The sequence below is a fragment of the Bipolaris maydis genome (assembly GCF_028858645.1).
Source record: "Bipolaris maydis strain C4 unplaced genomic scaffold PSV08scaffold_3, whole genome shotgun sequence".
NCBI lineage: Eukaryota > Fungi > Ascomycota > Dothideomycetes > Pleosporales > Pleosporaceae > Bipolaris > Bipolaris maydis.
In genome coordinates this window covers 2,134,202-2,155,865 of record NW_027093859.1, presented here as the reverse complement: position 1 = coordinate 2,155,865, position 21,664 = coordinate 2,134,202, and the positions used below count along the sequence as shown (strand labels likewise).

Below are 21,664 nucleotides of genomic sequence, written 5' to 3'. Positions count from 1 at the left end.
GGATAGACAGGCAGCGATGTGTGCATGTAGCAACACGTGACTGGTTGCAAGCTGTCATGCTGTAAGACGTTGGTAGACAAGTGCAGTCTAGAAGCGTGTCGGAGCTCGGGATAGCCCAGATAATAGCCAGGTGATAGCCACCCCTCCCCCGCCACAACCTTGGTAGAGCCGCATATGACCTGGAGCTCGCCGCAGCTCCCACTCCACATTCTGCGTTCCATATCGCGCAGGGGCTCCATCTTTGCTGCAAGACGGCCGTTACTGCTCAGATATCCAGTGCGAATACCCACGGCACAATACCGACACACATGTAGCCAGCTCTAGGCAGCCTCATCTCGGACCTCCGCATCACCTCCGCACCCAACGGCCGCCTAGGCCCTCCCACCACCTACCCATCATGCACGACTTTGAGCGCGTCAGCCGCAACATCGTCCGCACCTTCTACGACCCTCCACCTACAAACGACTCCAGCGAACCCATATGGCTGCTGGGCCAGCGTTACGATCCCCGCCCGCCACCAGCTAGGCCTCCGCCTAGTGATGCCGCGGCCGCCGACGAACCCACTCCACCGTCCGAACGCAACGAGGATGAAAGCTGGATACGCACAAGCATCGACGTTTCTGAACGCAAGGAAGCTCCAAATGGCGAGGATCCCGCACAATACGGCAACTGGCCGTCGGCATTTCTCGATGACTTCGAGTCGCGCATCTGGATGACCTATCGCTCAGGCTTCATGGCGATACAGAAGAGCCAGGACCCAAAGGCAACAAGCGCTATGAGTTTCCGTGTTCGCATGCAGAATCTGGCATCCCCAGGCTTTACCTCTGACACAGGTTTCGGCTGCATGATCAGAAGCGGACAGAGTATCCTAGCCAACGCACTGCAGATACTACGCTTGGGCCGCGACTGGAGATACCAGGACAAGCCCACCGCCAAAGAGCACTGCGAGATACTTTCCCTATTTGCCGACGACCCGAGAGCGCCTTTTTCCATTCACCGCTTCGTTGAGCACGGTGCCGCCGTCTGCGGAAAGTACCCTGGCGAGTGGTTCGGCCCTTCCGCAGCGGCGCGGTGTATCCAGGATCTGGCCAACAAGCACCGCGAGGCTGGTTTGCGAGTCTACGTATCTGGCGACGGTGCGGATGTATACGAAGACAAGCTGAAGGAGGTTGCCATAGACGACGATGGCCAGTGGCAGCCTACACTAATCTTGGTCGGCACTAGGCTAGGCATCGATAAGATCACACCTGTTTACTGGGAGGCGCTAAAGGCGAGTCTGCAAATGAAGCAGAGCATAGGCATTGCAGGGTGAGAGGCACAATACAGAACCGTTCGACATGTTTTGCTCGTTTGTTATGCTAATCTGACACAGTGGCCGTCCATCCGCTTCCCACTACTTTGTCGCCACGCAGGGAAATAACTTTTTCTATCTCGACCCCCATAGCACTCGTCCCTTGCTTCCATATCGACCGCCTCCGTCATCTACCGAAAACGAGAGTCAGAACCAGAGCCAGAATCAACTAGCAGTCCCATCCAGTTTGGACGCCTCGGCTACCTCGAACTCATCCTCGACAACCATTGTTCCCTCTGCTACGCCCACGGATGGTTCCGACCGGACTACCTATTCAGAAGAAGAGCTGGCCACATGCCACACACGCCGCATTCGAAGGCTCCAAATCCGTGAAATGGATCCCTCTATGCTCATTGCCTTCCTCATTACCTCGGCAGATGACTACGAGAACTGGAAAGAAGGCGTCCGTAGCGTACAGGGGAAAAGCGTCGTGCACGTGCAAGACCAGGAACCCATGCCTAGGGGCCAGGAGAGAGAAGGCGCGGTTGACGAAGTGGAAAGCTGGGATGAAGACGGCCTGCAGTAGCAAAGCGGGTGTGGTGCTTAGACTGGCGTTTGGGGTGCTTATGATGACATCATTCGGATACTTGCATTTTTGGAGTTGGACCGCAGAATTTGAAATGTGTATATCTGTAGATCCTATGTTTTATGAGCAATCAATGCCGTGGTTGTCCGTAGTCGTATCCGACAAGTAAACCTAGAAAATCCGCAAGTACTGTGCCGAATGCTACGTGCGGTGAAGGTCGCCCCTAGCATGTTTATTTCAAACGAATCCCTAAATACCAAATGAGTTCAAACAATCAAACTTGGGACTGTGAAATGAAAAGGCAAAAGTGCGTGAAGTTGGAAATAATTGATTCGTTCCCGTCTGCTGTGGTATAATGTACAGACCCAGATGGACCTCGTAGTCAAAGATGACTATATGATTCGATGACAGACAAACCGACCCATGATCACATTAGCAAAGGACCCGTGAACACCGCACCCCGTAACCACTTGTCATAGTGGCAAGAAAGACCCAAAGAAAACATCCAGCGAAGAAAAAGCACTCTATTTGGTGGATGAAGAGTACTTGGTGACGGCCTTGGTACCCTCAGATACGGCGTGCTTGGCAAGTTCACCGGGCAGGATCAGGCGGACTCTGGAATTGGTGTTAGTGAGTGGAACGGGATGTGATTGTAAAAGGCGGTGAAAACGTACGATGTCTGAATCTCGCGCGATGAGATGGTGGACTTCTTGTTGTAGGCAGCGAGCTTGCTGGCCTCGGTGGCAACGCGCTCAAAGATGTCGTTGACGAAGGAGTTGAGGATGCTCATGGCACGGTTGGAGATACCGGTGTCGGGGTGGACCTGCTTGAGGACTGAAAAGACGCGTCAGTAAATTTTGCCTTATAAGTGCGGAAGATGCGAGTGCATTGAGACCACGCGATTCAATTGCGTATCGCGCTCATGACGCGCAAGTGGGCTAAACTTACCCTTGTAGATGTAAGAGGAGTAGGTTTCCTTCCTGGTCTTGGTGCGCTTCTTCTTGTCACCGGAGGGAGCGGCAGTCTTCTTGCCAGCCTCCTTCTTCTCAGCGGGGGCCTTGCCGGCTGGGGCCTTGCCGCCAGTGGTGGGAGTCTTCTGGGCTTTGGGAGGCATTTTTGGAGATTTGGACGGTGGAGATTGGAAAAGTGGAATCTGGATTGAAAGCAGGAGCTTCGAGTGAGATGGGACAGGTAAAGTGTCGTGGGTGGGTGTCGAGATGGATGAAGGGAAAGGTCGTCGACGGCGGGGGGACGCGCTACTTATGGGGAGCGCGCTCGCATGTTGTGATCCAGCAGCGCCTGGGAGGCCCGTGCGGAGGGATGCTGGCCGCCTTGCCTGTTTGGTGGCTAGGCGAGGGCGGCGAGTGATCTTGCGTCGACTTGCGGCAGGCGCTAGCCGGCGTTGCTGCCCTTTGGCGCGCTAGCGTGCGCAGATTGATCTCGCGCACTCGCAACACGCCAGCGCCGTCCTTATAAGACGGCCCCGCCCCCCAACACCAGCAAGCAATCCATCGTCTTGATACTCCACGCCCACAACCCGCTCATCCACGCCGCTCCGTCCACACTCCCGTCTTTTTCGACACCCACTTCCAAAAACAACCCCCAACCAAAACCTCATTCAAAATGACTGGCGGCAAGTCCGGAGGCAAGGCCAGCGGCTCCAAGTCCAGCGCCCAATCGTAAGTGCACACTGATTGCAACCTTTGCACTTTTTGCCCTCACCTGAGCTGCGCGCCTCGTGCACTCTGGTGTTGCAACTTGTTTGCTTTTGACGCGTCTTCTGTCTCAATTGACGCGTCTTTTTTCGCATTTCTTCAATATTACATCATTTGCTAACAGCAATTCCAGTCGTTCATCCAAGGCCGGTCTCGCTTTCCCCGTCGGTCGTGTCCACCGTCTCCTCCGCAAGGGCAACTACGCCCAGCGTGTCGGTGCTGGTGCTCCCGTCTACCTCGCTGCCGTCCTTGAGTACCTCGCTGCTGAGATTCTTGAGTTGGCCGGTAACGCTGCCCGCGACAACAAGAAGACCCGTATCATCCCTCGCCATCTCCAGCTCGCCATCAGGAACGATGAGGAGCTGAACAAGCTTCTCGGACACGTCACCATCGCCCAGGGTGGTGTCCTCCCCAACATTCACCAAAGTACGTTTGTCGCATTCAGTTCCGTCTCAACAATCACTAATGCATTTTCTAGACCTTCTGCCCAAGAAGACAGCCAAGCCTGGCAAGGGTCCTTCGCAGGAGCTCTAAGCGCATTTTGCTTTTGAGTTTCTTCTTCACGGCGTGGTTACTTCATGGGTCTTTTTCGTCTGCAATGATAATGGGAGTCGGTCTGGGTTTTGGGTTCTCGGCTTTTCACGGGATTTATACCAGAGCTGTATATTAGCTGGTCGCTTTGATGACCACAGGCTCATGAGCTGAATCGAGCATATCACTTCACTGCACCATCTTTTGTCCGTGTTTTCATTTTCTTGCTCATTTTCACAGGTCGGATTGAGACTCGACTTTGTTTGCATCTGCTTCGCGCAACGTGTCTGGCTCATTGTGGTAGCCTGTCCGCTTTGGTGGTCGACTCCTGAATGTGGGGTTGCCGTTTTTGGCGAGAATAGGTAGTGGCGGCGCCATGGTAACTGTGCAGACGGATTTGCAGCGCCCTGCGTTATTGGCGGTTTTTGTCGTTGAATCACGCAGCTCTCACCGCCAAATGAAGTGCAACCACTCCATTTCAAAGTCTAAGTTGCAAGCGCAGAACGACATTTATCTTGGCGGTTTGTATGTCAATTTGCGTCATAGGGTTTCCCTCGAAATTTAGGTCGATAGTGACGTATTTGAGCGTACTCGCACTTCTCTTGAATTTGAACATAGGCGCATTTGCAAAGCCAAACTTACTTCATGAATCAACAGCCCAGATTCTTCTCCTGGACTACCCATATGCACAAATCGTGAAGTACATGCAATTGTAACTAGGATTTACAAATTGTATTTATTTTACGTTGATAGCTGTGCACGCTGTGGTTCGCTGGGAATGCTCTTGGAATACGCTAGCCGGGGACGGCACAAAGTTCCTCCAGGAAACTTTGCTCGATTTATGTGACTTATTTACTACATTCAATGGCAATTTCCTCTTCTGGTACATACTACAATTGGAAACTGAGAACTAGGCCACTAGCCAATACTCACTGTCGTATGTCTTTTGGTTTCTTTTTGCGTATCTGAGCTACCACGTCAATGCACATTGTGTGATTTGTAGGACTATTTGGATCATATCCCAATGGATGCGTGTGATGTGCAATGGATCTTTCTTTTATGTAGCGCTTGATAATTCGATCTGCCGTGCATCGACTTTGGTTGTGTGCAGAGATGTTGCGTACATAGGCATTTGACATTGCTACAGTGTAACCACGTACGAAGTATCGTTACACAACATGCGCAACTGGGTTTTTCATTTAATTGAAGTTACGTTGAGAAACTCTTCTGTCTAAATGCCGTGTTTTAATTTTAGGGGGGGAGGTAATGTTGTTCCATTCATTTTTGTGTTTGTATTTGTGGATATTTTTACGATGAAATTTCTACAATTTATTGCTGAACATTAATTCATACAAAAAATTATTACATCACAACCACAACCTGAATTAATACAAAGATTGAGGAACATGTACTCAAATACTTGGAAATTATACCAACATGTTTTTCAACCCCCAAAAATTGGGTCGTCGTTATCACTCTTTTTTAAGACTGAGGCACGTGGAGGGAAATCGAAGGGACAGCCCGGAGCTCCGTTGGCCCAAGCTGAGCCTAACCGGAAACCGGCCCCCGTCACAGGCACGACTGCCAAGCCCGCGACATCAACCCGCCCTCAGCACCTCACACGCACCCGCGACGCAATAGCGAGAGCCATTGCGGCCACGAACCACGTCTTGCATCGCCGCCATGAGTACCAAAACACATGTCCTGTAAGGTCTTCCGTAGCACCTGCCCGCATCGCCTGTTATGCACGCGCAGAAACTAACCAAGCCGCAGACGCCTCTACAGGCGGTCCCTCAAGCTCGCCCTCGACTGGAGCGTCCATCGATACCTCTGGCGCGGACAGGCTCTGTACATCCGTGAGCTTTTCGAGGCCAAGAGAAACGTTACCGAGCCCCGCCAAATGAGGGTGCGTCTCGCGATTCCCTCTGCAAGCCATACAATCACACACAATTGCCTAGTTACCTATCTATCTACATACTCATACATACCACAATCCCGCCAGTAGCCATGCTGATAAGATGTGTAGGACTTGATCAAGGAGACAGAGGAACTCCTTGAGAAGTGGAAGCACCCAGACCCTTACCGCCCACCCACGGCCCCCGGAGGTTCGTTCTTCCCTACCAACCTGAATACTTTTTGTGTGTCGGCACCACAGACGTGGTGATACTGACTGTCCATAGGTTCAAAGTACGAGCGCAACCTGGCTTGCCCAATTACCGAACGTGAGTTTCTCCATCCCCAGTGTTCCGAACACAACCAGAATTAACCTTGATTAGCTCCACCAAAGATGATTTTGTAGTGTTTGCGACGAGGACTGTGTCCGGGTCAACTTGTACATATTACAGCGACAGTGCTACATAACAGTAGCACGCAATATCAAAGTAAAAGAAGGACAAGGCCCGTTTCACTCATACTGCGCCTCTATCTCCAGGCGCCGCGCATTTCTTCTTTCCTCGTGTCATGATTATTGTGTCTAGATGGCACGCTAGTTGACGCTTTTATTAGGTCTGATACTTTCTCACTCTCCTTACAGTGTTCAGATATCCCATATTGTCTATCACGTGCTCTCTTTCTACCCAGAGCGGTATATCTCCACGTGCCACCTTTTGTGCTCTTTGCTGCACCCATGCGTCCTCCATATATGCCCACTCTGGCATTTCGCAGCAGCCTCCGACCAGGATTGTCCTTTCAGGTGAGATATTGTAAAATAGCGACTCATGTGTCTTTGGTACGAGGACTTGCACGATCTTCTTCTCCGGATCGAAGCCGCGGATCAATGCAGTGCAAACCAACCTCGTTGTTCGAGGATCCAACGGCTGTACCATACCGAGTGATTCAGATTCCGGGAAGAAAGGGATCCGAAGCCTCTTTGTTCGTGGAAGAGATGTGTAAGGGGTTGGCACAATCGATGACGTCGATTGGACGATTTGGACAATAGAGCCATTCAGTGCATGGACCAACGAAGCAGGCTCGACGGGCTCCGAGTACATTGCGAAGCCGACAAAATCTTGTGTCCGCTCATCAGTTTCTTCGTAACAAAACTCCCATGGTACGAGATGAGAGAGCGATTCAGAACTCCAGCTTAGCCCTTGTGTCTGGCCAGGGTTCGCACTGCTAGATTTGAGGTGGAAGTAGGATTGCATCTGCATGGTGCACAGTTCTGCTTCCTTCCTCATCAGCGGTAATTGCGGTGGTTGTGCAGCAATCTCATGCACTGTGCCATGGTACTGCGATGTGATAGTATGTAGCACATGCAGTCTTGCCGCCGTCTCTGTGTCGATGGCTTGCGTGTCACCAAGATGGACCGCATTGTGTGGTTTCAGCCTTGCCAGAAGCTTATCGAGAAGGTCAGAATGAGGCGAGCATAGGAAGCTAGGCGTGTCGACAACGACTGGCAAAGACGAGTCTTGGGCATGAAGGTTGCGGTATGCCACGAGAAGATCCTCTACACACGCCCCATAATAGTCGGAATAATTGGCCAAGTTTGCAGGGATTGGGTGCGCGCGTACTATTTCGTCTATGACTACATCTTTGGATCCGGGCACGATTGACGGATGGGCGAAGCTTGGGCCCAGGTTCAGTTGTCTGATGATGACGAGGGATATCTGACCTCCAGGCGTATACTCTTGCTTTCTCGGATCAAGATCCATGTAGCACACGGCTGGTACCGACGGGGCAGTCTTTCCTAGGCCTGTAAGGTAACGGTTAACGAGTCGCCTTGCAAAGGTTGATTTGCCTGAGCCCAATGAACCGGTCACTACGGTCATGGATGGGCTGCCAGCACAATCCTCGATAGCGCGGAGCCAATCTTCGGGTGCCATTTCCGGGCACAACGTCCTGGAAAGAGTGTCGGCACCTGATTCAGTCACCTGAACAAAGAGTAGTTAGTTCGGATGCGAAGTATGAAGTTAATCCATGATGTGTTGGGTTGACAGACTGTCCCATATGTTCGAGTACAAGGGGTAGCACTTACAACACGAAATGTTTTTCCGTCTTGGGTTTGCGGATCGGTGCACCAGATATCATCAAAAAGTGGATTAATAACAGAAAGTGGTGCTGGTGCACTGCACGACTGAAAGAGGACATGGTTTGTACCATCCAGTCCGCGAATCTTGAATATAGGATTGGTAGCGGGCACAAAGGCTCGATACACTTTGTTCTTCTGACCGTCTCGACCAACTGTACCAATATTGGCGCCATTGATATGAATGGCGCCTCTTAGTACCGTGAATTCAAAGCAGCCAACGAGAGCAATAGTCGCATGCTTGTTCAAGTTGATGGTGAGTTCGGTATCGGTTTCTGAGATGATGTTTTGTGGGTCGTTGCGCCAGTTGCAAAGTTTGAGGTTGCGCGGTACAGGCACATTTTCCTCATCCGTGTCTGAATCTCCATGCTCTGGCTTTTGAATTTCTAGTAGCGGACTTTCGGGTACGGAAATTTGCTCAAGTGTGACTTCTGGTGTTTTCACGACTTTGGCTGCCGCTTCCGTTCTTAGGCGAGCTGCTGCAATTGCGGTAAGCAGTTTTGCGCTCGTGGCATCACGCGCGCCAACATCCTCTCCTCTTTTTCTTTTTCCGGACATTGAGAGTGTTAGTATGGACATTGGTGTAATGACCCCGGCTGTTGGCATTGAAGGACCGAGACGAATGGTTTTTGTCTGGGTTGCGGCGCACGCGGTCCGAAGTAGTTTAGCGCCAATGTGGCTGGAGGTCCGCGCGCAAAAAGTTCCAACTGAACTCACCAACTTTCAAGGCGCAAAGAATATAGCTCGACGCACACCATGAAGGACGTAAAGAAAACAAAGGTACCGCTGCCTGGCGCGAAGCCGAACCGAAAACCTCAGAGCGCCCCGCCGAAAGCACAGTTGAGCCAGGAAACAATCGATACCGACAGCGATTCTGCCAGCGAAAGCATGGCGCGACCGAAGAAAATCGAGAAGCCAAAAGCCACCATTGGCATTCATGTGAACGGTGTACCCAAGTCAAAGACCAATTCCAGCAAGACAGACGCAGATGCTTCTAATTCTGCATCGAAACCCAAACCTTCCCCGAAAAAACCGGCATCGAAACAAATCGTGACGGAACGCGATGTTGCAGACCTTTCAAGCTCTGAGGTTAGCGATGACGATGCGCCAGCCCGAGACATACAGACCAAGCTTCCAGGAAACGAGGAGAAGAAGGATGTCTCGAGCGACACGGAAAGCGAAAGCGAAAGCGAAAACACAAGCAGCTCAGAGAGCTCTAGCGACGAGTCGGATACTGATGATGCGCCGCAACCGAAACGCAATCCAGCACCATCGCAACCCCAGACACAAGTACCAACACAGTCGCACGCGGTAGAATTCCAACCAACCAGAGCCTTTGTGCCCCCGAAAGGATTTAATCCTGTGCCACTAAACGACAAGACAATTTCGAGGTCATCGACAGGCTTGTTCGAAAACTTGGAAGGGAAGCAAGTATGGCATATTACTGCTCCCGCTGGTGTTTCTTTGAGAGATCTCAAGGAGCTCGCAATGAAAAAAGTCAATGATGGGGAGGTAGTGTTGAGCCACAAGGGCAATGACTTTGGCTTCTCCCAAATGAACAAGAGCGAGGCTGGTACACGACAAATTTTTGTGCCCCGAAAGGATGACATGAAGCCTGGTTTGTCTACGTATTAGTGTTGATATGGCATTAACTGACTGTCCCAGTGCCTGTCCCGATAACACAGAGTCTGCGTTTACGGCGCATTATGCAACTACCCAAGCTCAGCTCGCTACAAGCCGACCAAAACACCGGCTCAGAAGCAGCAGCTTCAATAACACGATCCACGATTCGAGCCCCACGACCCCAAGTCAAGGGCCTAAAAATGCGCTTCCTTCCTACCGGCTTTACCGGCAATGACCCAGGAACTATCGGTGACTCGGATGATGAGCTTGAGCCAGCTCGGGAAACCGCAGTGCTCGGAATGCCAGAGCCTAGCAAATCTTCCAAGAAGCAGAAGAGGAAGCATGCCGATGTAAACGGCACGGAGACAAGTGAGGCACCCATGAAGAAGAGCAAAAAGCACCAAGATTCCGAAGAGGCCAAGCGGAAGGCGGAGAAGAAGGCTAAGAAGGAGAAGAAGCGGGCAAAAGAGGCGGCTTCTGTGGGCTCATGAAGGTAGCCTGGGGCAGATTGTAATTGAAAGGTACACATGGAGAGAGGGTTTCCTGGAGCCTTGGATAGCATGCCGCGAGCGTGTGAAGATGCATACGGACAGGAAGCGTCAGGTGAGAGGGCCAGCCTGCATGGCTTGCAATGCACTCAGGAAATTGCACGGGGATGTTGAAGAGAGGCCCGTGGGTTGTTGATGTTGAGGTGGCAGCGATGTGAGAGGAATGCTCGTGCTGCGAGCGGGCACATTACATAAGCCAGGACAGCAAAATATATAGCAGATACCTCCAAGGCCTGTAGCAAGTCACTTTGCCCATGACGTTGCTGTCGTCGAACACTGGGCTGGGCAGAGGATACGGGCGTGGTTAGTGGATGTTAAATCCGGGCAGTTTGGCTGTTTTGGGCGGCAGGGCGGTACGCATCCGGGCCCCTGGTAGCTTGCGATGACGGATTGACACTAGCGGCCAGGGCTAAACAACGCGCGCTCTGTTGTCACAGGCGAGCCAGGCCATCACCGCAATTGTCGTGAATCTTTGCCTTGACCGCACCATGCGAATGAGCAGGCCTCGCAGCTTTTGTATCCCACGCGACTGCCCTGACCGCTGTTGCTGCTGCTCCTGCGCGTGCATCTGCCGTCATGGCCCCCCCGTCCAACGACGCTTCGTTCCATGCTGAGCCCTTGCAAACAAAGAGCGACTCCACACTCCCGACTCCCATGGCCACGCCCACCGACAACGAGCACATGGCACACCAGAAGCCCCACGACGACCATGATGATACCTTTTACCTGCCCGATTCAGACCTGCCGCCGCTCCCCATCGGCGACGACGACGACAGCATCATACCCCGTGTAGTCGGTGAAGAGGACGCGAACCAGGAGAGCGTCTTCGACGATGGCGAAATGAAACGCCAATTAATGGACATTGAATCAAGTTTCATCCCAGAAGCACCCATTCACGCCGAAGCAACACAGTTACTACCCGGTGCCGACGACACGTACCTATTCGGTGGCTCGCCGGGCAATTCGCAGCAGTCGTCTCGTCCAGCCCACGACGACTCGGCCATGCGCCGGGTCATGGACACGCTCGAGGAGATGACAAAGCCCAAGAAGAAGCCCAAGAAGCTCGAGGTGCGCAGTGGGCACACACCGACCCAGTCGCAGAACCGAAACTCCTTTCAGGCCGACTCCCCATCCTTCTCCGAAGCCCCTACCCCTGCCGGTGCTTACAAGACGCCCGCTGCTCGCCCGCTAGATTTCGACCCCGACGACTCCATGGACGCCGACACATCTACATCAGATGTCGCGCCTTCTTCGCCCTCTGCACAGGCAGCCCAGCGAAGCCAAACGCGCTCTACAGCAGAGCACACCGTACAGCAGGCGCGAGACGATGACGGCGAAGGCGACGACGATGATGACGAAGAAGAAGAGGGGGAGGAGGGGGAAGATGACCAAGACACAACTTCTCAAGATGGGCAAGCTGCCCCAGGTGCCCGGCAGAAAGATGGTGACATGCGGCGCCCAACGTCTAGCGCTTCCACCGTTAAGGCCCCTGATTTTTCCCAGACCGAAGACGGTTCCTCACTCACCAACACGACTGACTCGAGTATGGACAGCACATCCATGCCTCCACCAAGTGCTCCTGCAACCGTCCAAAAGGTAAGTAATCGACCAAACTACCTGCAGCACCGCAATTCGAGCCAGCGGTCATCCGTGTCCTCCCTCACCAATCGCTCCGATGCATCTGGAGATGGCGCAACCGAAGAAAGCCTAGGCGCAGACTTTGCCCTGCAAACTGGAGGTGCGGTACCGCGCTCAAGCGGGCCGCAAAAAATGAACGTTGCCCTATCGAGACTTCCGAGTCTGGGTAGCATCGCATCTTCCATGTCAGGATACAGTGACACTAACCCTTGGGACAAGGGCCGGAGTATCAGCGCCAATTCTTTATCCGCCTTTCTTCAGCCAGATAATAGTCTGGGTAGGTTAGAAGAAGAAGTCCCCAGTGCAACACCACCCGAGACACCACGTGCTCCCAGCGTTCAGCCCGCTGCACCTACCGACACGGTCATTGCTAGACACGTCCAGGATATCCAGGTGCCGGATTCCATTGCGCGCGACTTCCGGGCTAAGCACTCGCGCTCACCTGACAAACGGCACATGGCTACTCCCTTCACACGTAGCAAGCACAACCTGACACTTAAGGAGCAAAACAGCAAGATTGATAAACTTAGCAAGGAAAACTTCGATCTCAAGCTCAAAATTCATTTCCTTGACCAGGCGCTCCAGAACCGGTCTGACGAGGGAGTTAAGGAGATGATCTCAAAAAATGTTCAACTGCAAACGGACCTAGCTACGGAGAAGAAGGAAGGTCAGTCGATGCGAAAAAAGATCAGGGATCTGGAACGCAGGCTCAAGGCTCAAGAAGAAGGATCCGCCAATGCCAAAGATGCTGCTAGTGGCTCTGAGGATGGCAGAAGCGAACCGTCATCGAGACAAGCGGAGCTGGAGGAGGAGATAGAATTCCTTCGAGAGCGTCTGGAGTCAACTGAGATTACTGTAGATCAGTGGCAACAAGAAGCTCTTCAAAAAGAAGCTGACAATCGACGCATGGCCGACTACATCAAGGCAATGCGCGAAAAGGGTTCGAGCGGAGAAGCCGCTGGTTTCGATGAAGCTATCAACATGTGGAAGGAGGATTTTGAGGATGAACGAGCCAGACGCGAGCAAGTTGAGACACGTTGTCAACAAGCTGAAGCCGAAGCAGATCAACTTCGCGAAGAAGCTCAGCGTCTAAGAGAACAGGTGCAAGAATTGCAACAAAATTCCATGTCAACTCATCATACAAACAAAACCTTCAATAATTCACGGCGGATCCACCAATCCTTTAACGGACGCTCAAACGACGATTTCGAAGGCAATGACCCCACTGCACCAGCATCAGCTGGCGGAGCTAGTAGCACTCTTGTGGAACAACTACAAAGCGACAACGACAAGCTACAGCGAGACTTGCATGCACAGGCCTCCATGCTCACATCAAGGAACCGAGAGAATCTCCGGCTGAGAGAAGAAAACGAGGGCCTGAAGCTTACAATCAGGAGGGGAGATGCTGGATCAACTGCTGGCGATAGCATTTTGGAGCGCTCAGTTTCTCGTAACCACATGCGGTCCGTGTCACGGGCAAGTGGTGGCACTCGCAATACGCAAACAAGCGACCCTGATCGAGATGACTACGAAGCCAAGAATGCAGCTCTGCGAGACGAGTTGTCGCACTTGAAACTGTCGTACAAAGAGCTTGACGACCAGTTGAACGGTCACCTCGATATGCTTGAGACCTCAGAGAACAAAGTAAGGGAACTGGAAAAGGAGATAGAGGCTCAGACAGAAGATCTTCAGGCTTTGGCCAGCGAACGTGATGAGGCGCTGGAGCTGCTCCAAGACAAGGAACAAGAATGCGAAGAGCTGAGACAGGAAGCCTTGGACACTGTACAACGGCTGGAAATTGAGCTTGAGCAGAAGCAAAACGAGCGTGACCGCCTCTTCAATGACTTGGAAAATATCACCGAAGACTTCCACGCTTTGCAGCAGGAAATGAAGAACGTTAGCGAAAGTCTTTTAGCACTCGAAGACGATCGAGATGCAAGTCTGCGCAAGATCCAAAATCTGGAGTCTGAACTTAGCGACGCCAATGAAGAGTTGAACAGGCAGGACAAGGTCATCGGCGAAGAAAGATCAAAGAATGAGCGACTGGACATTCAACTCGAGTCCTGCCAGGGTGAAATCGATTTCCTTCGAGAAGAACAAGAAAGCGACAAGATCAAGATTGGCGAGCTCGAGTCAGCTCTCAACCATACCCAAGTTTCACTGCAAGAAGCAAGAGAACGTTCACGAGACCTTGAGGAGCGCATGGTGGAAGAGAGACAGCAACGTGATGCCTTGGAAAATCAAGAGAAACAAGAGGTGGAAAAGATCATTACAGATCTTAATGCTCAGCTGACGAAGCTCAAAGAGGAAAGCAGGAAGCTGCGCAAGAGCCTCTCTAGCGCAGAAGTCGATGCTACGACCTGGAAGCTACGACATGATGAGCTGGAGCAGACCCTTCGGGAATCCCTTGGTAACCTCAGCGGTACCAGGGCTAGTCTTTTCAAGGTACGGAAGAGTCATGTCATTTGGTTGCGTTTCATCGACTCACAAATTACATAGGATATTACAAAGCTCCAGCGAGACCTCCAGACTACCACACAAGAGCTCGATGTTGTCAAAACAGACCTCGCAGAGAAGGATCGACTCCTACGCAACCGTGATACCCTTTTGGAAAACACTGGAATGGAAAGTCGTCGCTTGTCTGAGCTTCTTGAGCGCGAGCGCCACGCACGTCGACAAGACCAATCAGCCTTTGAAAATGCAAAGCGCAGCCACCAGTCTACCTCCAGGGCGGTTCAGCAGCAAGAAGCAAAGATTGTCGAACTTGAGAACCTTCGTAACCAAGACCGTCACAGACTCCACAATCTGGAGAAGCAGTACAAGGAACAGCTACTTGAGCGCAACAATCTTCTCTATGCTCTATGGAACCGACTATCCACTCTTTGTGGTACCGAATGGTCTCGTAACCACGCCGTTATCAACGGAGAGCTCACGTCGATGGAGCTCATTTCGAAGAATGTTACGGGCTTTAACAAGAATATCATCTTTGCGGTGAGGACCGTAGAGGGTATTATTGGCAGCTTCAAGCAAAGGATTCGAAACATTGAGAAAGACTTGCTTCGCGACTACCAGACTCTTGAACACACTCTTGAAACTCGTGTCAAGAGGCTGGACCAGCTCGAAAAGCTCGTCATGGCTCAACGACAGTCGATTGGAAGACCTAGCACTGTTCGCGGTGGTGTTGTCGATCTCAACACAGCCGAACTGAACAAGCTCCGGACTGAAAATAAGACTTTGCGATCTGAGGTTCAGACTCTTCGCGCCATCACCACAACGACGCAGTCTGGAAACGACATCATTCTCAGCCGTTCTTCATCAAGGGCTGGGTCACCCACCTCCAATAAGCGTGCTAGCATGGCACAAACGCTCCTGCGTGCGCAGTCCGCCTCGGTCGTGGAACATCTCTCGTCATCGACACCTGGCCACCCCTACCCTGCTGCTGGACCCGTTCAACCAAGTGAGCAGAAGTGGATACATCGTCTCAAGGAACTAGAACGACGACTAAAAGCCGAGCGAGAGGCGCGACTACTTGATCGCAGCGGTGCTAGGAAGCGTTTGGAGCAGAAAGTCGAAGAGAACGCCGACTTACGAGCTGCTCTTGAGAAGGAGCGAGACCGAAGGGACGAAGATAGCGATCACGTGCAAAGAACCGCATCAGCTATGGGGAACCGAGTTGGAGGCAGCGGACGTGCTAGTGTGATTGGAAGCATGCGTCACGCTCATGGGAAAGACAGGGAAGAGGAAATGTATTAGTGCATTTTCTCTTGGTAGATTCTTCCTTTTTTTTTCCTTTTTTCCTTGCATGTATATCCTTTTTTAACACCTCCTTCTTCTTTTAGACTTGTCAAGCACTCTTCGAGATCTGTCTCATTTGATGCTTTTTTTATTTTCATCTTTCATGACCTAATGTATAACGAAGACATAGCTTGACAAAAGAGGTGTCCGGGCATTGCTTAATTGTTTTACTGTGGTAATTTCGGGTATACCATCTATCGAAAGAGGAGGGTGTCTTGATTCTTTTTTCCAATGAAACGGGATATCTTAGTGTTTGTGGCGTGTGATCCTACAGTCTTAGGTTGTTGCTCATGTTCAATGTGAGTGCGGTTTGCGCGTGCAGGTGATGTTCGATGTGTAGTGAATGGTGTGTTAGGCAACAATATCGCTTTTATTGTTCGCTTGCGAAATGCGACAGCTACGTTTCGTTGATGCCTAGGCACCCCCCTCTTGCTGCACTCTGCTTTGCATGCGAGATCCGCTTTTCAAGAGCGGCTTCTGGCCGTATGAAAGCAGCAGGGTAATATTATGCCCATTTGCTTGGTCATCAGTGATAAGAAGAGCGACGAACTCACCGCCTATCGAGTCCACGGCTGGTTCGCAGTGAAAGACAGCACATGGCATCGGTCCTCTCCTAGTATTAAGACTACTTCCCCCAACGATACTACTCCCTTGAGCACATTTACTGTTGTGAAAGTACGTGCAGCAGGTAGTTGCACTTGTCCCAAGTGAAGCCATGGAATCGCATCGCAGTCCTAGTTGCAATCACCAGGTTGCTCACCAGCATTCGAAAGAGTAAGCTTACCTGGTACCTAGCGGCAGAGCCAGATGCTGAATCATCTCCAAGCAATGACCATTGTGATCTACACTCACTACCGCCCATAACATCGCCTCTTCCCCAGCAATCGGATGATTCTGATCTTTTCTCTACTCTTCTATTCGATCGGCAGAGCGCATACAGGACGACACAACTCTCACCTTTTAGGACAAGGGAACTTACTTCCATCGAGCAAAGGTTTTTGGAATCCAACGCAGATACGCTCCCGGTGCCCCCACTTTTGTATACGTCTTCAGGGGACGAAAAAGTACTCCCTTGTAACGCATCAGCATACATATTTCAAAGCAGAACCATGCCACCTAAAACAACTACTGCAAGCAAGATGAGGGTACCAGTAGCAAAAGCAACAGCAGCTAAGAATAGAGGGAGAACGACAGCGTCTAAGAAATCAGTTAAAGCTGTAGGCGTGGCCGTGATTAAAAGGGCGACAACAAAGCCTGTGACAGCAAAAGAAAGTAGCATTCAGAAGCCTGGAGAAAGTAGCAGAAAGGGTAAATTAAGAACTGAAAGCAAGGCGGCTGCACTAGAGGATGAAGACATCATCATGATATCGTCGGACGACGACACTGAGACGGAGAAGGAAGCTAAAGAAGTTCAATTAACCCGCCAACTTCGCGCAGACCTGGCCGCTGCGAAAGCGAAAATCCAGCAAGTCAAAGAGCAAGCCAAGAAAGCGCAACGCGACCTCCTCGCCGAGCAAGAAAAGGCCAAAAGCCTCCAGACCGAAAAGGATGAATTGACATCCCAACTAACCACGATCAAAGCCGAGCAACAAAATTTTGTCAAAGAAATGCTCGCTGCAGAAGAAGAAAGACTAGACCTAAAAAACCAAGTCCAACATCTCACCACGCAGAACACAAATCTCACCACCCAACTCAAGCATTTGGCTACGGAAAAAGAAGAAGTCACATCCAAAAATACCCTTCTATGCACCGAAAACATCATCCTTCGCGACGAAACCCAGCGCCTCAAATCCTCCTCTGCAAGTGCCGCCCCGCCACCGACGCCGCAGTCCACATCTACTACATCCACGCTCCTGCCTGGCTCCCCCGCGCCCTCCAGCATCGCCTCTACAGAGGAAGACATGAAGCTAGATAACGTTCGAAAGGTGTATACACAGTTGAAGAGGAAGCAGGATATTTTGAAGGATATAGTGAGGCAATTAATGTGGTGCACGAGAAACATGGTGCTGGGTGAATTTGGGGAGTTTGGGGTAACGGTGAGGAGGTTGCGGGAGTGGATGGAGGAGGATGAGCAACAGCGGGGGACGAAGAAGCAGAAGCAGAGGGCGGGGCCAGGCGGGTAATAGAACGACAGAACAGCATGGGAATGCATATATTTCACGAGTCAAAACTGCTCTTGTGCTAGTAAAGAGGGAAATATTCTTTCATGGTATATGTCAAGTTCCCTACGTACCTAAGCACGATAAAAAAGAACACCCTACAGCCCAAACTTACTCTTCATAGCCCCCATGACAAACCCTCTCTTCTGTTTCCCCACAAATTTGTTTACGTCATTAGCCCAACCTGCACTATTCTGTGACAGATTGTCCATGCTATCACCGACGATATTCAGCTTCTCAGTCCGCTCGTTGAGCTGTCGTGAAGCCCATGCGCCCCAACCTTCTTCAGCTTGAGCGTCAGCCTGTCCAGGATAGGATTGGTACTGCGCAGCAGGCGATATGGAAGATGAAGCGTTGTCACGGCGACGTTCCTGCTCGGCTTCTGCACGTTGTTGGGCGAGTTGACGGTTTGAGAGTGGACGGTCGGGGCCACCGACTGCGGGAGATGTTAGCCGAAAAGTAATCAAGGACGATCATAGAGTAGATCTTACTGAGTAGGTCCATGTCAGCTGGTGTTACGTATTGAGTACCGGATATCCATTGTATGTTGCTGATCGTCGGTCGTGGCGGGATGAGCAGATCTGGGTTGAGCAAGACATCCTTTGCTCGATCACTAGAAGCTGTTAGTACAGGCAACTACTAGCTGCGGATATCATCACTTACTATCGGAACCCTGCTCCGAATATATTGATCAGACCCAACTCTGCTGGACCTTTCCATCCAAGAATATCACCCGTGGCTGTGATGATCGCCTCTGAGAACCGTCGAACATCCAGGAATTCACTGACATTGACAGATGCAATTTCTTTCAGGGCTGGTATCGAGTAGGCTCTCGCACAGCCATCACCATAGAGGCCAAGCAATGCATACCCATGTTCCTCGTACCTTACCACCATCGCGGCATCGCACAGAAATTGATCAAAGGTTTTATGTGCACCCTTGCTCGTAGCGGGACGGAACAATCTCGCTTCAGAGCAGGTAACGGCCAAAAGTACGCCGTTAACCTTCAGTCCAGTCCTCAGACCGCCGACAGTAGACTGTGAGGCATACGCTGGGCGGCCGGTGTCGGCATGTATGGGGCAGATACTCAGAACTCTTTCGTCTAGCGAGCACGCGCCTGCAAATTTCGCCGAATATCGACCATTTGCTTCTGGTAGTATCTTAAAGGTTGCAAGATGGCCAAGGTTGGTTCCAACATGCACCAGTATACTTGAGTAGTCTTCGTCTTCGAGTGTCATGACGCTGAATTCAATACAAGTTGGCCACTCCGCTTTCGGTGCTGCCTGGGCAGAGCTGCGCCGAAAACTAGAGCGTTTGTCGGACTTGATGAACTCTTGTACAGACGCCTGGAAGATGATTGCTGGCCCTCGGAGATCGATAATAGTAAAGCTTCCCCCTTCAAAACCGGCAGCAACAAAGCCTACATCCGAGTGCTTCAAGGCGGTGACCGCTCCATTGCCTCCGTCGAGCAGTGTAAGAGGGAGCAGTCCCTCCTTAACAGCCCCCTCACTTCTTTCCGTAATGTCTGTGAGCGCCTGAGGCTTGTTCTCGCCGGGTGGATACTCCTGACCTGCATGCTTGTTCGTATTCCATCTGAACACTACCACTTCACCACTCTTCAGCCCAACTGAAAGCTCGGAGGCAGCACCTGCGAATGAAGTTTTTGTTATGTGAACATCCTCTGGTCGTCCAACCGCTCGAGCAACGTCAACCTGAATTAACGCACTGTTCTCAATCTCATCAGCATGCCCGGCATCCCACAGTCGTACGGTGCCATCCGCATGCGCTGTTTGGACAATATTTCGGTTCTCGAATCTCTTGAGTGGATGTACTGCTTCAGCACCACCGGTTAAGAATGGAGGACCTTTTTGTCGCTTTTCGGTCATTCCGAGCCATCGGGTTCGCTCCACTGGCGCGAGATTGATGTGATTGATATATGGGTGGACAAGCGTCATAGAAAGGTGCAGTTGGTTGGTAGGCGTAATGGGCATACCACTTGGAAACGACAGAGTGATCAGCTCGCCTGAAGCAAGCAAAGCAATTATTGCAATAGGGTCATGGCAGCCAGCGTAGTGCGGTGAAGACCTTGGGATGAGGAAAAGGTCAATGACTTCGGTGCCGGGCGGGCACGGCAATATTCTTTGTCTCTTGGGGTTCTCAAAGTGAGCCGACAGTATCTGCCACGATGCAGTAGCATATACGGGCGTTCGACCCAACTCGAAGAGAGTCAGACTCTTTGCCGAGATATTCGATGGCTGTCCACCTGCGACAAGGATGGCGGTGTCATCGGGGTCTTGATTCGCGCACCATGCGATCTTGAAAATTGGCGACTTGAGCGCAAAAGACCCCTCTACTGCACCCGGGCTGAAGTTCCCTGGGCCTGGCTTGTCCACATTTGTATCTGTGAGTGTCCTTGCCTGTATAACGCGGCCATCCTTGGTATCCCAAATGACGATACTGCTATCTTCGTGTCCAGTCAGAACAAAGGTTCCCGTTGGATGCCAAACGGCCTGCGTCAGTGGAGGTTCGCGTTCCTTGAAGATGGAGCCTGGGTCTGAGTCTCCACCTGGCGCTCCTTTGGGAAGACGGTAATTGAAAAAGTGAGTGGCCTTGTTTTGCTTGAACGAGTAGATGACTGCGCCGGAGTTGTACCCAATCAGTAGAGAGCCGATGTCTCGAGGATGCAGCGACAGTGTGATGACGGACGTTAACCGGGATCGCGGAAACTTTTCCCGCCACAAATTGGGTATTTTGAAGGGTGTAAGCGTCTCTCTGTCGAGATCATAGGCGAACACCTCGCCATGCTGCGTGCCCAAGAGCGCATAGTCGATGGCAGGATCACTGTGGAGCGCTGTGATTTTCGCAGGGGGTGAGTGTGCATTTAGCAGTTTCCTGGTGTCGAGCGAGAAGACGGAGAGGTCGTTTTTCGAGTCTACGCACAAAAGCTTCTCGGCACAGAACTGGAGGATCTTGACAGAGGCGCTACGGTTAGGAAGCGACAACACAACCTCGACTCGCTTCTGGCCGAAGACGTAGATTTGACCGGGGCCATATTTGCTCTCGCTTGTTCCGACGGCGATGAGAGACTGAACGGGGTCGTATGCGAGCTGGGTGATTTTGGAGTTTATGCCATAGTTGCGGATCTTCACATGTGGTTAGTTTGCACGCGTTGGAGGAGGGGCCTGTGGCAGAGGCGGGGGCTGCGGCAGCGTGGGCATACATGGTCAAGCACAAAAAGATCAGGGCTGAGGCCCTGGGAGAGATCGTTGCTGATTCCAGCTTGCTTTCCGCGCAAGAGATGGGCCATGGTGGCGTGTATGTCTCATGGCGCTGTGCTGTGAGGCTGCGGTGGACAGTGTCGGGCTGCACCTGGCCTGCCATGCACTGTTTCGCCGGCAAGAACGCGTTGCGCGACGTCATCCGGCAACATTAAGCGGCCATGCAGGGTCCACCAGCCACACAGAGCGCACGCAGCGCTGACGCCAAGCCACACCCCCAGCCACACCTGGTCATGCATTTCCAGTCATTCGCAGGCAGTTCCCAGACAATCTCTTGCCAGCGATCCAGTAAGTAGCATGTTGGCATCGAACCAATCTGTCACACTTAAATACCATTGATGGATATCGCGTATTGCCGCCTGTGCTTGGTGCCAATCGTTACTTTAAACCCCTCTGCGATACTCACAGTCCGACATTCCGACGCCATCCGACTGATCCACTTGGGAAGACACTGTTTTACAATCTCTCTTTTAACT

General features: G+C 51.7%; 9 protein-coding genes across 9 annotated transcripts; 6 read left to right on the top strand and 3 right to left on the bottom strand.

Annotated features, from left to right (window-relative positions):
• The first annotated feature begins 251 nt into the window (after positions 1-251).
• Positions 252-2,052, top strand: PSV08DRAFT_399956 (uncharacterized protein). Its single transcript, XM_014222133.2, has 2 exons — positions 252-1,308; positions 1,373-2,052. Exons 1-2 carry the CDS (start codon positions 398-400, stop codon positions 1,875-1,877), a joined length of 1,416 nt encoding a protein of 471 aa, XP_014077608.1. The 5' UTR covers positions 252-397; the 3' UTR covers positions 1,878-2,052.
• A 349-nt stretch (positions 2,053-2,401) lies between these two features.
• On the bottom strand, positions 2,402-3,100 carry PSV08DRAFT_360141 (histone-fold-containing protein; the record flags this gene model as incomplete). Its single annotated transcript, XM_014222132.2, has 3 exons — positions 2,826-3,100; positions 2,552-2,711; positions 2,402-2,492 (listed from the first exon to the last, which is right to left on the bottom strand). The coding sequence occupies exons 1-3, from the start codon at positions 2,989-2,991 to the stop codon at positions 2,402-2,404; spliced, it is 417 nt and encodes a 138-aa protein (XP_014077607.1). The 5' UTR covers positions 2,992-3,100.
• A 294-nt stretch (positions 3,101-3,394) lies between these two features.
• Positions 3,395-4,315, top strand: PSV08DRAFT_277234 (histone-fold-containing protein). The gene is made up of 3 exons (XM_014222131.2): positions 3,395-3,556; positions 3,726-4,018; positions 4,071-4,315. Exons 1-3 carry the CDS (start codon positions 3,501-3,503, stop codon positions 4,124-4,126), a joined length of 405 nt encoding a protein of 134 aa, XP_014077606.1. The 5' UTR covers positions 3,395-3,500; the 3' UTR covers positions 4,127-4,315.
• Positions 4,316-5,756: 1,441 nt separating this feature from the next.
• On the top strand, positions 5,757-6,618 carry PSV08DRAFT_277231 (uncharacterized protein). The gene is made up of 5 exons (XM_014222130.1): positions 5,757-5,829; positions 5,897-6,029; positions 6,150-6,228; positions 6,304-6,345; positions 6,400-6,618. The coding sequence occupies exons 1-5, from the start codon at positions 5,807-5,809 to the stop codon at positions 6,420-6,422; spliced, it is 300 nt and encodes a 99-aa protein (XP_014077605.1). The 5' UTR covers positions 5,757-5,806; the 3' UTR covers positions 6,423-6,618.
• PSV08DRAFT_197553 (uncharacterized protein) lies at positions 6,407-8,735 on the bottom strand. Its single transcript, XM_014222129.2, has 2 exons — positions 8,097-8,735; positions 6,407-7,992 (listed from the first exon to the last, which is right to left on the bottom strand). The coding sequence occupies exons 1-2, from the start codon at positions 8,724-8,726 to the stop codon at positions 6,625-6,627; spliced, it is 1,998 nt and encodes a 665-aa protein (XP_014077604.2). The 5' UTR covers positions 8,727-8,735; the 3' UTR covers positions 6,407-6,624.
• A 133-nt stretch (positions 8,736-8,868) lies between these two features.
• On the top strand, positions 8,869-10,574 carry PSV08DRAFT_360137 (DNA-directed RNA polymerase I subunit RPA34.5-domain-containing protein). The gene is made up of 2 exons (XM_014222128.2): positions 8,869-9,765; positions 9,813-10,574. Exons 1-2 carry the CDS (start codon positions 8,904-8,906, stop codon positions 10,259-10,261), a joined length of 1,311 nt encoding a protein of 436 aa, XP_014077603.1. The 5' UTR covers positions 8,869-8,903; the 3' UTR covers positions 10,262-10,574.
• Positions 10,575-10,894: 320 nt separating this feature from the next.
• Positions 10,895-15,709, top strand: PSV08DRAFT_360136 (uncharacterized protein; the record flags this gene model as incomplete). The annotated part of the gene is made up of 2 exons (XM_014222127.1): positions 10,895-14,401; positions 14,456-15,709. 2 exons carry the CDS (start codon positions 10,895-10,897, stop codon positions 15,707-15,709), a joined length of 4,761 nt encoding a protein of 1,586 aa, XP_014077602.1.
• Positions 15,710-16,860: 1,151 nt separating this feature from the next.
• Positions 16,861-17,874, top strand: PSV08DRAFT_348850 (uncharacterized protein; the record flags this gene model as incomplete). The annotated part of the gene is made up of 1 exon (XM_014222126.2): positions 16,861-17,874. One exon carries the CDS (start codon positions 16,861-16,863, stop codon positions 17,872-17,874), a length of 1,014 nt encoding a protein of 337 aa, XP_014077601.2.
• PSV08DRAFT_218285 (lethal giant larvae like, C-terminal-domain-containing protein) lies at positions 17,856-21,217 on the bottom strand (the record flags this gene model as incomplete). Its single annotated transcript, XM_014222125.1, has 4 exons — positions 17,856-18,346; positions 18,402-18,523; positions 18,574-21,053; positions 21,131-21,217. 4 exons carry the CDS (start codon positions 21,215-21,217, stop codon positions 18,009-18,011), a joined length of 3,027 nt encoding a protein of 1,008 aa, XP_014077600.1. The 3' UTR covers positions 17,856-18,008.
• Between the last annotated feature and the right edge of the window lie 447 nt (positions 21,218-21,664).

Bases quoted from the DNA above. Each gene is read 5' to 3' on its own strand.
- PSV08DRAFT_399956 (XM_014222133.2), top strand. From the start codon at position 398: ATGCACGACTTTGAGCGCGTCAGCCGCAACATCGTCCGCACCTTCTAC. The intron at 1,309-1,372 runs GTGAGAGGCACA...AATCTGACACAG, and splicing joins CAGAGCATAGGCATTGCAGG to TGGCCGTCCATCCGCTTCCC.
- PSV08DRAFT_277234 (XM_014222131.2), top strand. From the start codon at position 3,501: ATGACTGGCGGCAAGTCCGGAGGCAAGGCCAGCGGCTCCAAGTCCAGC. The intron at 3,557-3,725 runs GTAAGTGCACAC...CAGCAATTCCAG, and splicing joins TCCAAGTCCAGCGCCCAATC to TCGTTCATCCAAGGCCGGTC. The intron at 4,019-4,070 runs GTACGTTTGTCG...TGCATTTTCTAG, and splicing joins CCTCCCCAACATTCACCAAA to ACCTTCTGCCCAAGAAGACA.
- PSV08DRAFT_277231 (XM_014222130.1), top strand. From the start codon at position 5,807: ATGAGTACCAAAACACATGTCCT. The intron at 5,830-5,896 runs GTAAGGTCTTCC...ACCAAGCCGCAG, and splicing joins AGTACCAAAACACATGTCCT to ACGCCTCTACAGGCGGTCCC. The intron at 6,030-6,149 runs GTGCGTCTCGCG...TAAGATGTGTAG, and splicing joins CCGAGCCCCGCCAAATGAGG to GACTTGATCAAGGAGACAGA.
- PSV08DRAFT_197553 (XM_014222129.2), bottom strand. From the start codon at position 8,726: ATGTCCATACTAACACTCTCAATGTCCGGAAAAAGAAAAAGAGGAGAG. The intron at 7,993-8,096 runs GTAAGTGCTACC...CTCTTTGTTCAG, and splicing joins ACGGAAAAACATTTCGTGTT to GTGACTGAATCAGGTGCCGA.
- PSV08DRAFT_360137 (XM_014222128.2), top strand. From the start codon at position 8,904: ATGAAGGACGTAAAGAAAACAAAGGTACCGCTGCCTGGCGCGAAGCCG. The intron at 9,766-9,812 runs GTTTGTCTACGT...TGACTGTCCCAG, and splicing joins AAAGGATGACATGAAGCCTG to TGCCTGTCCCGATAACACAG.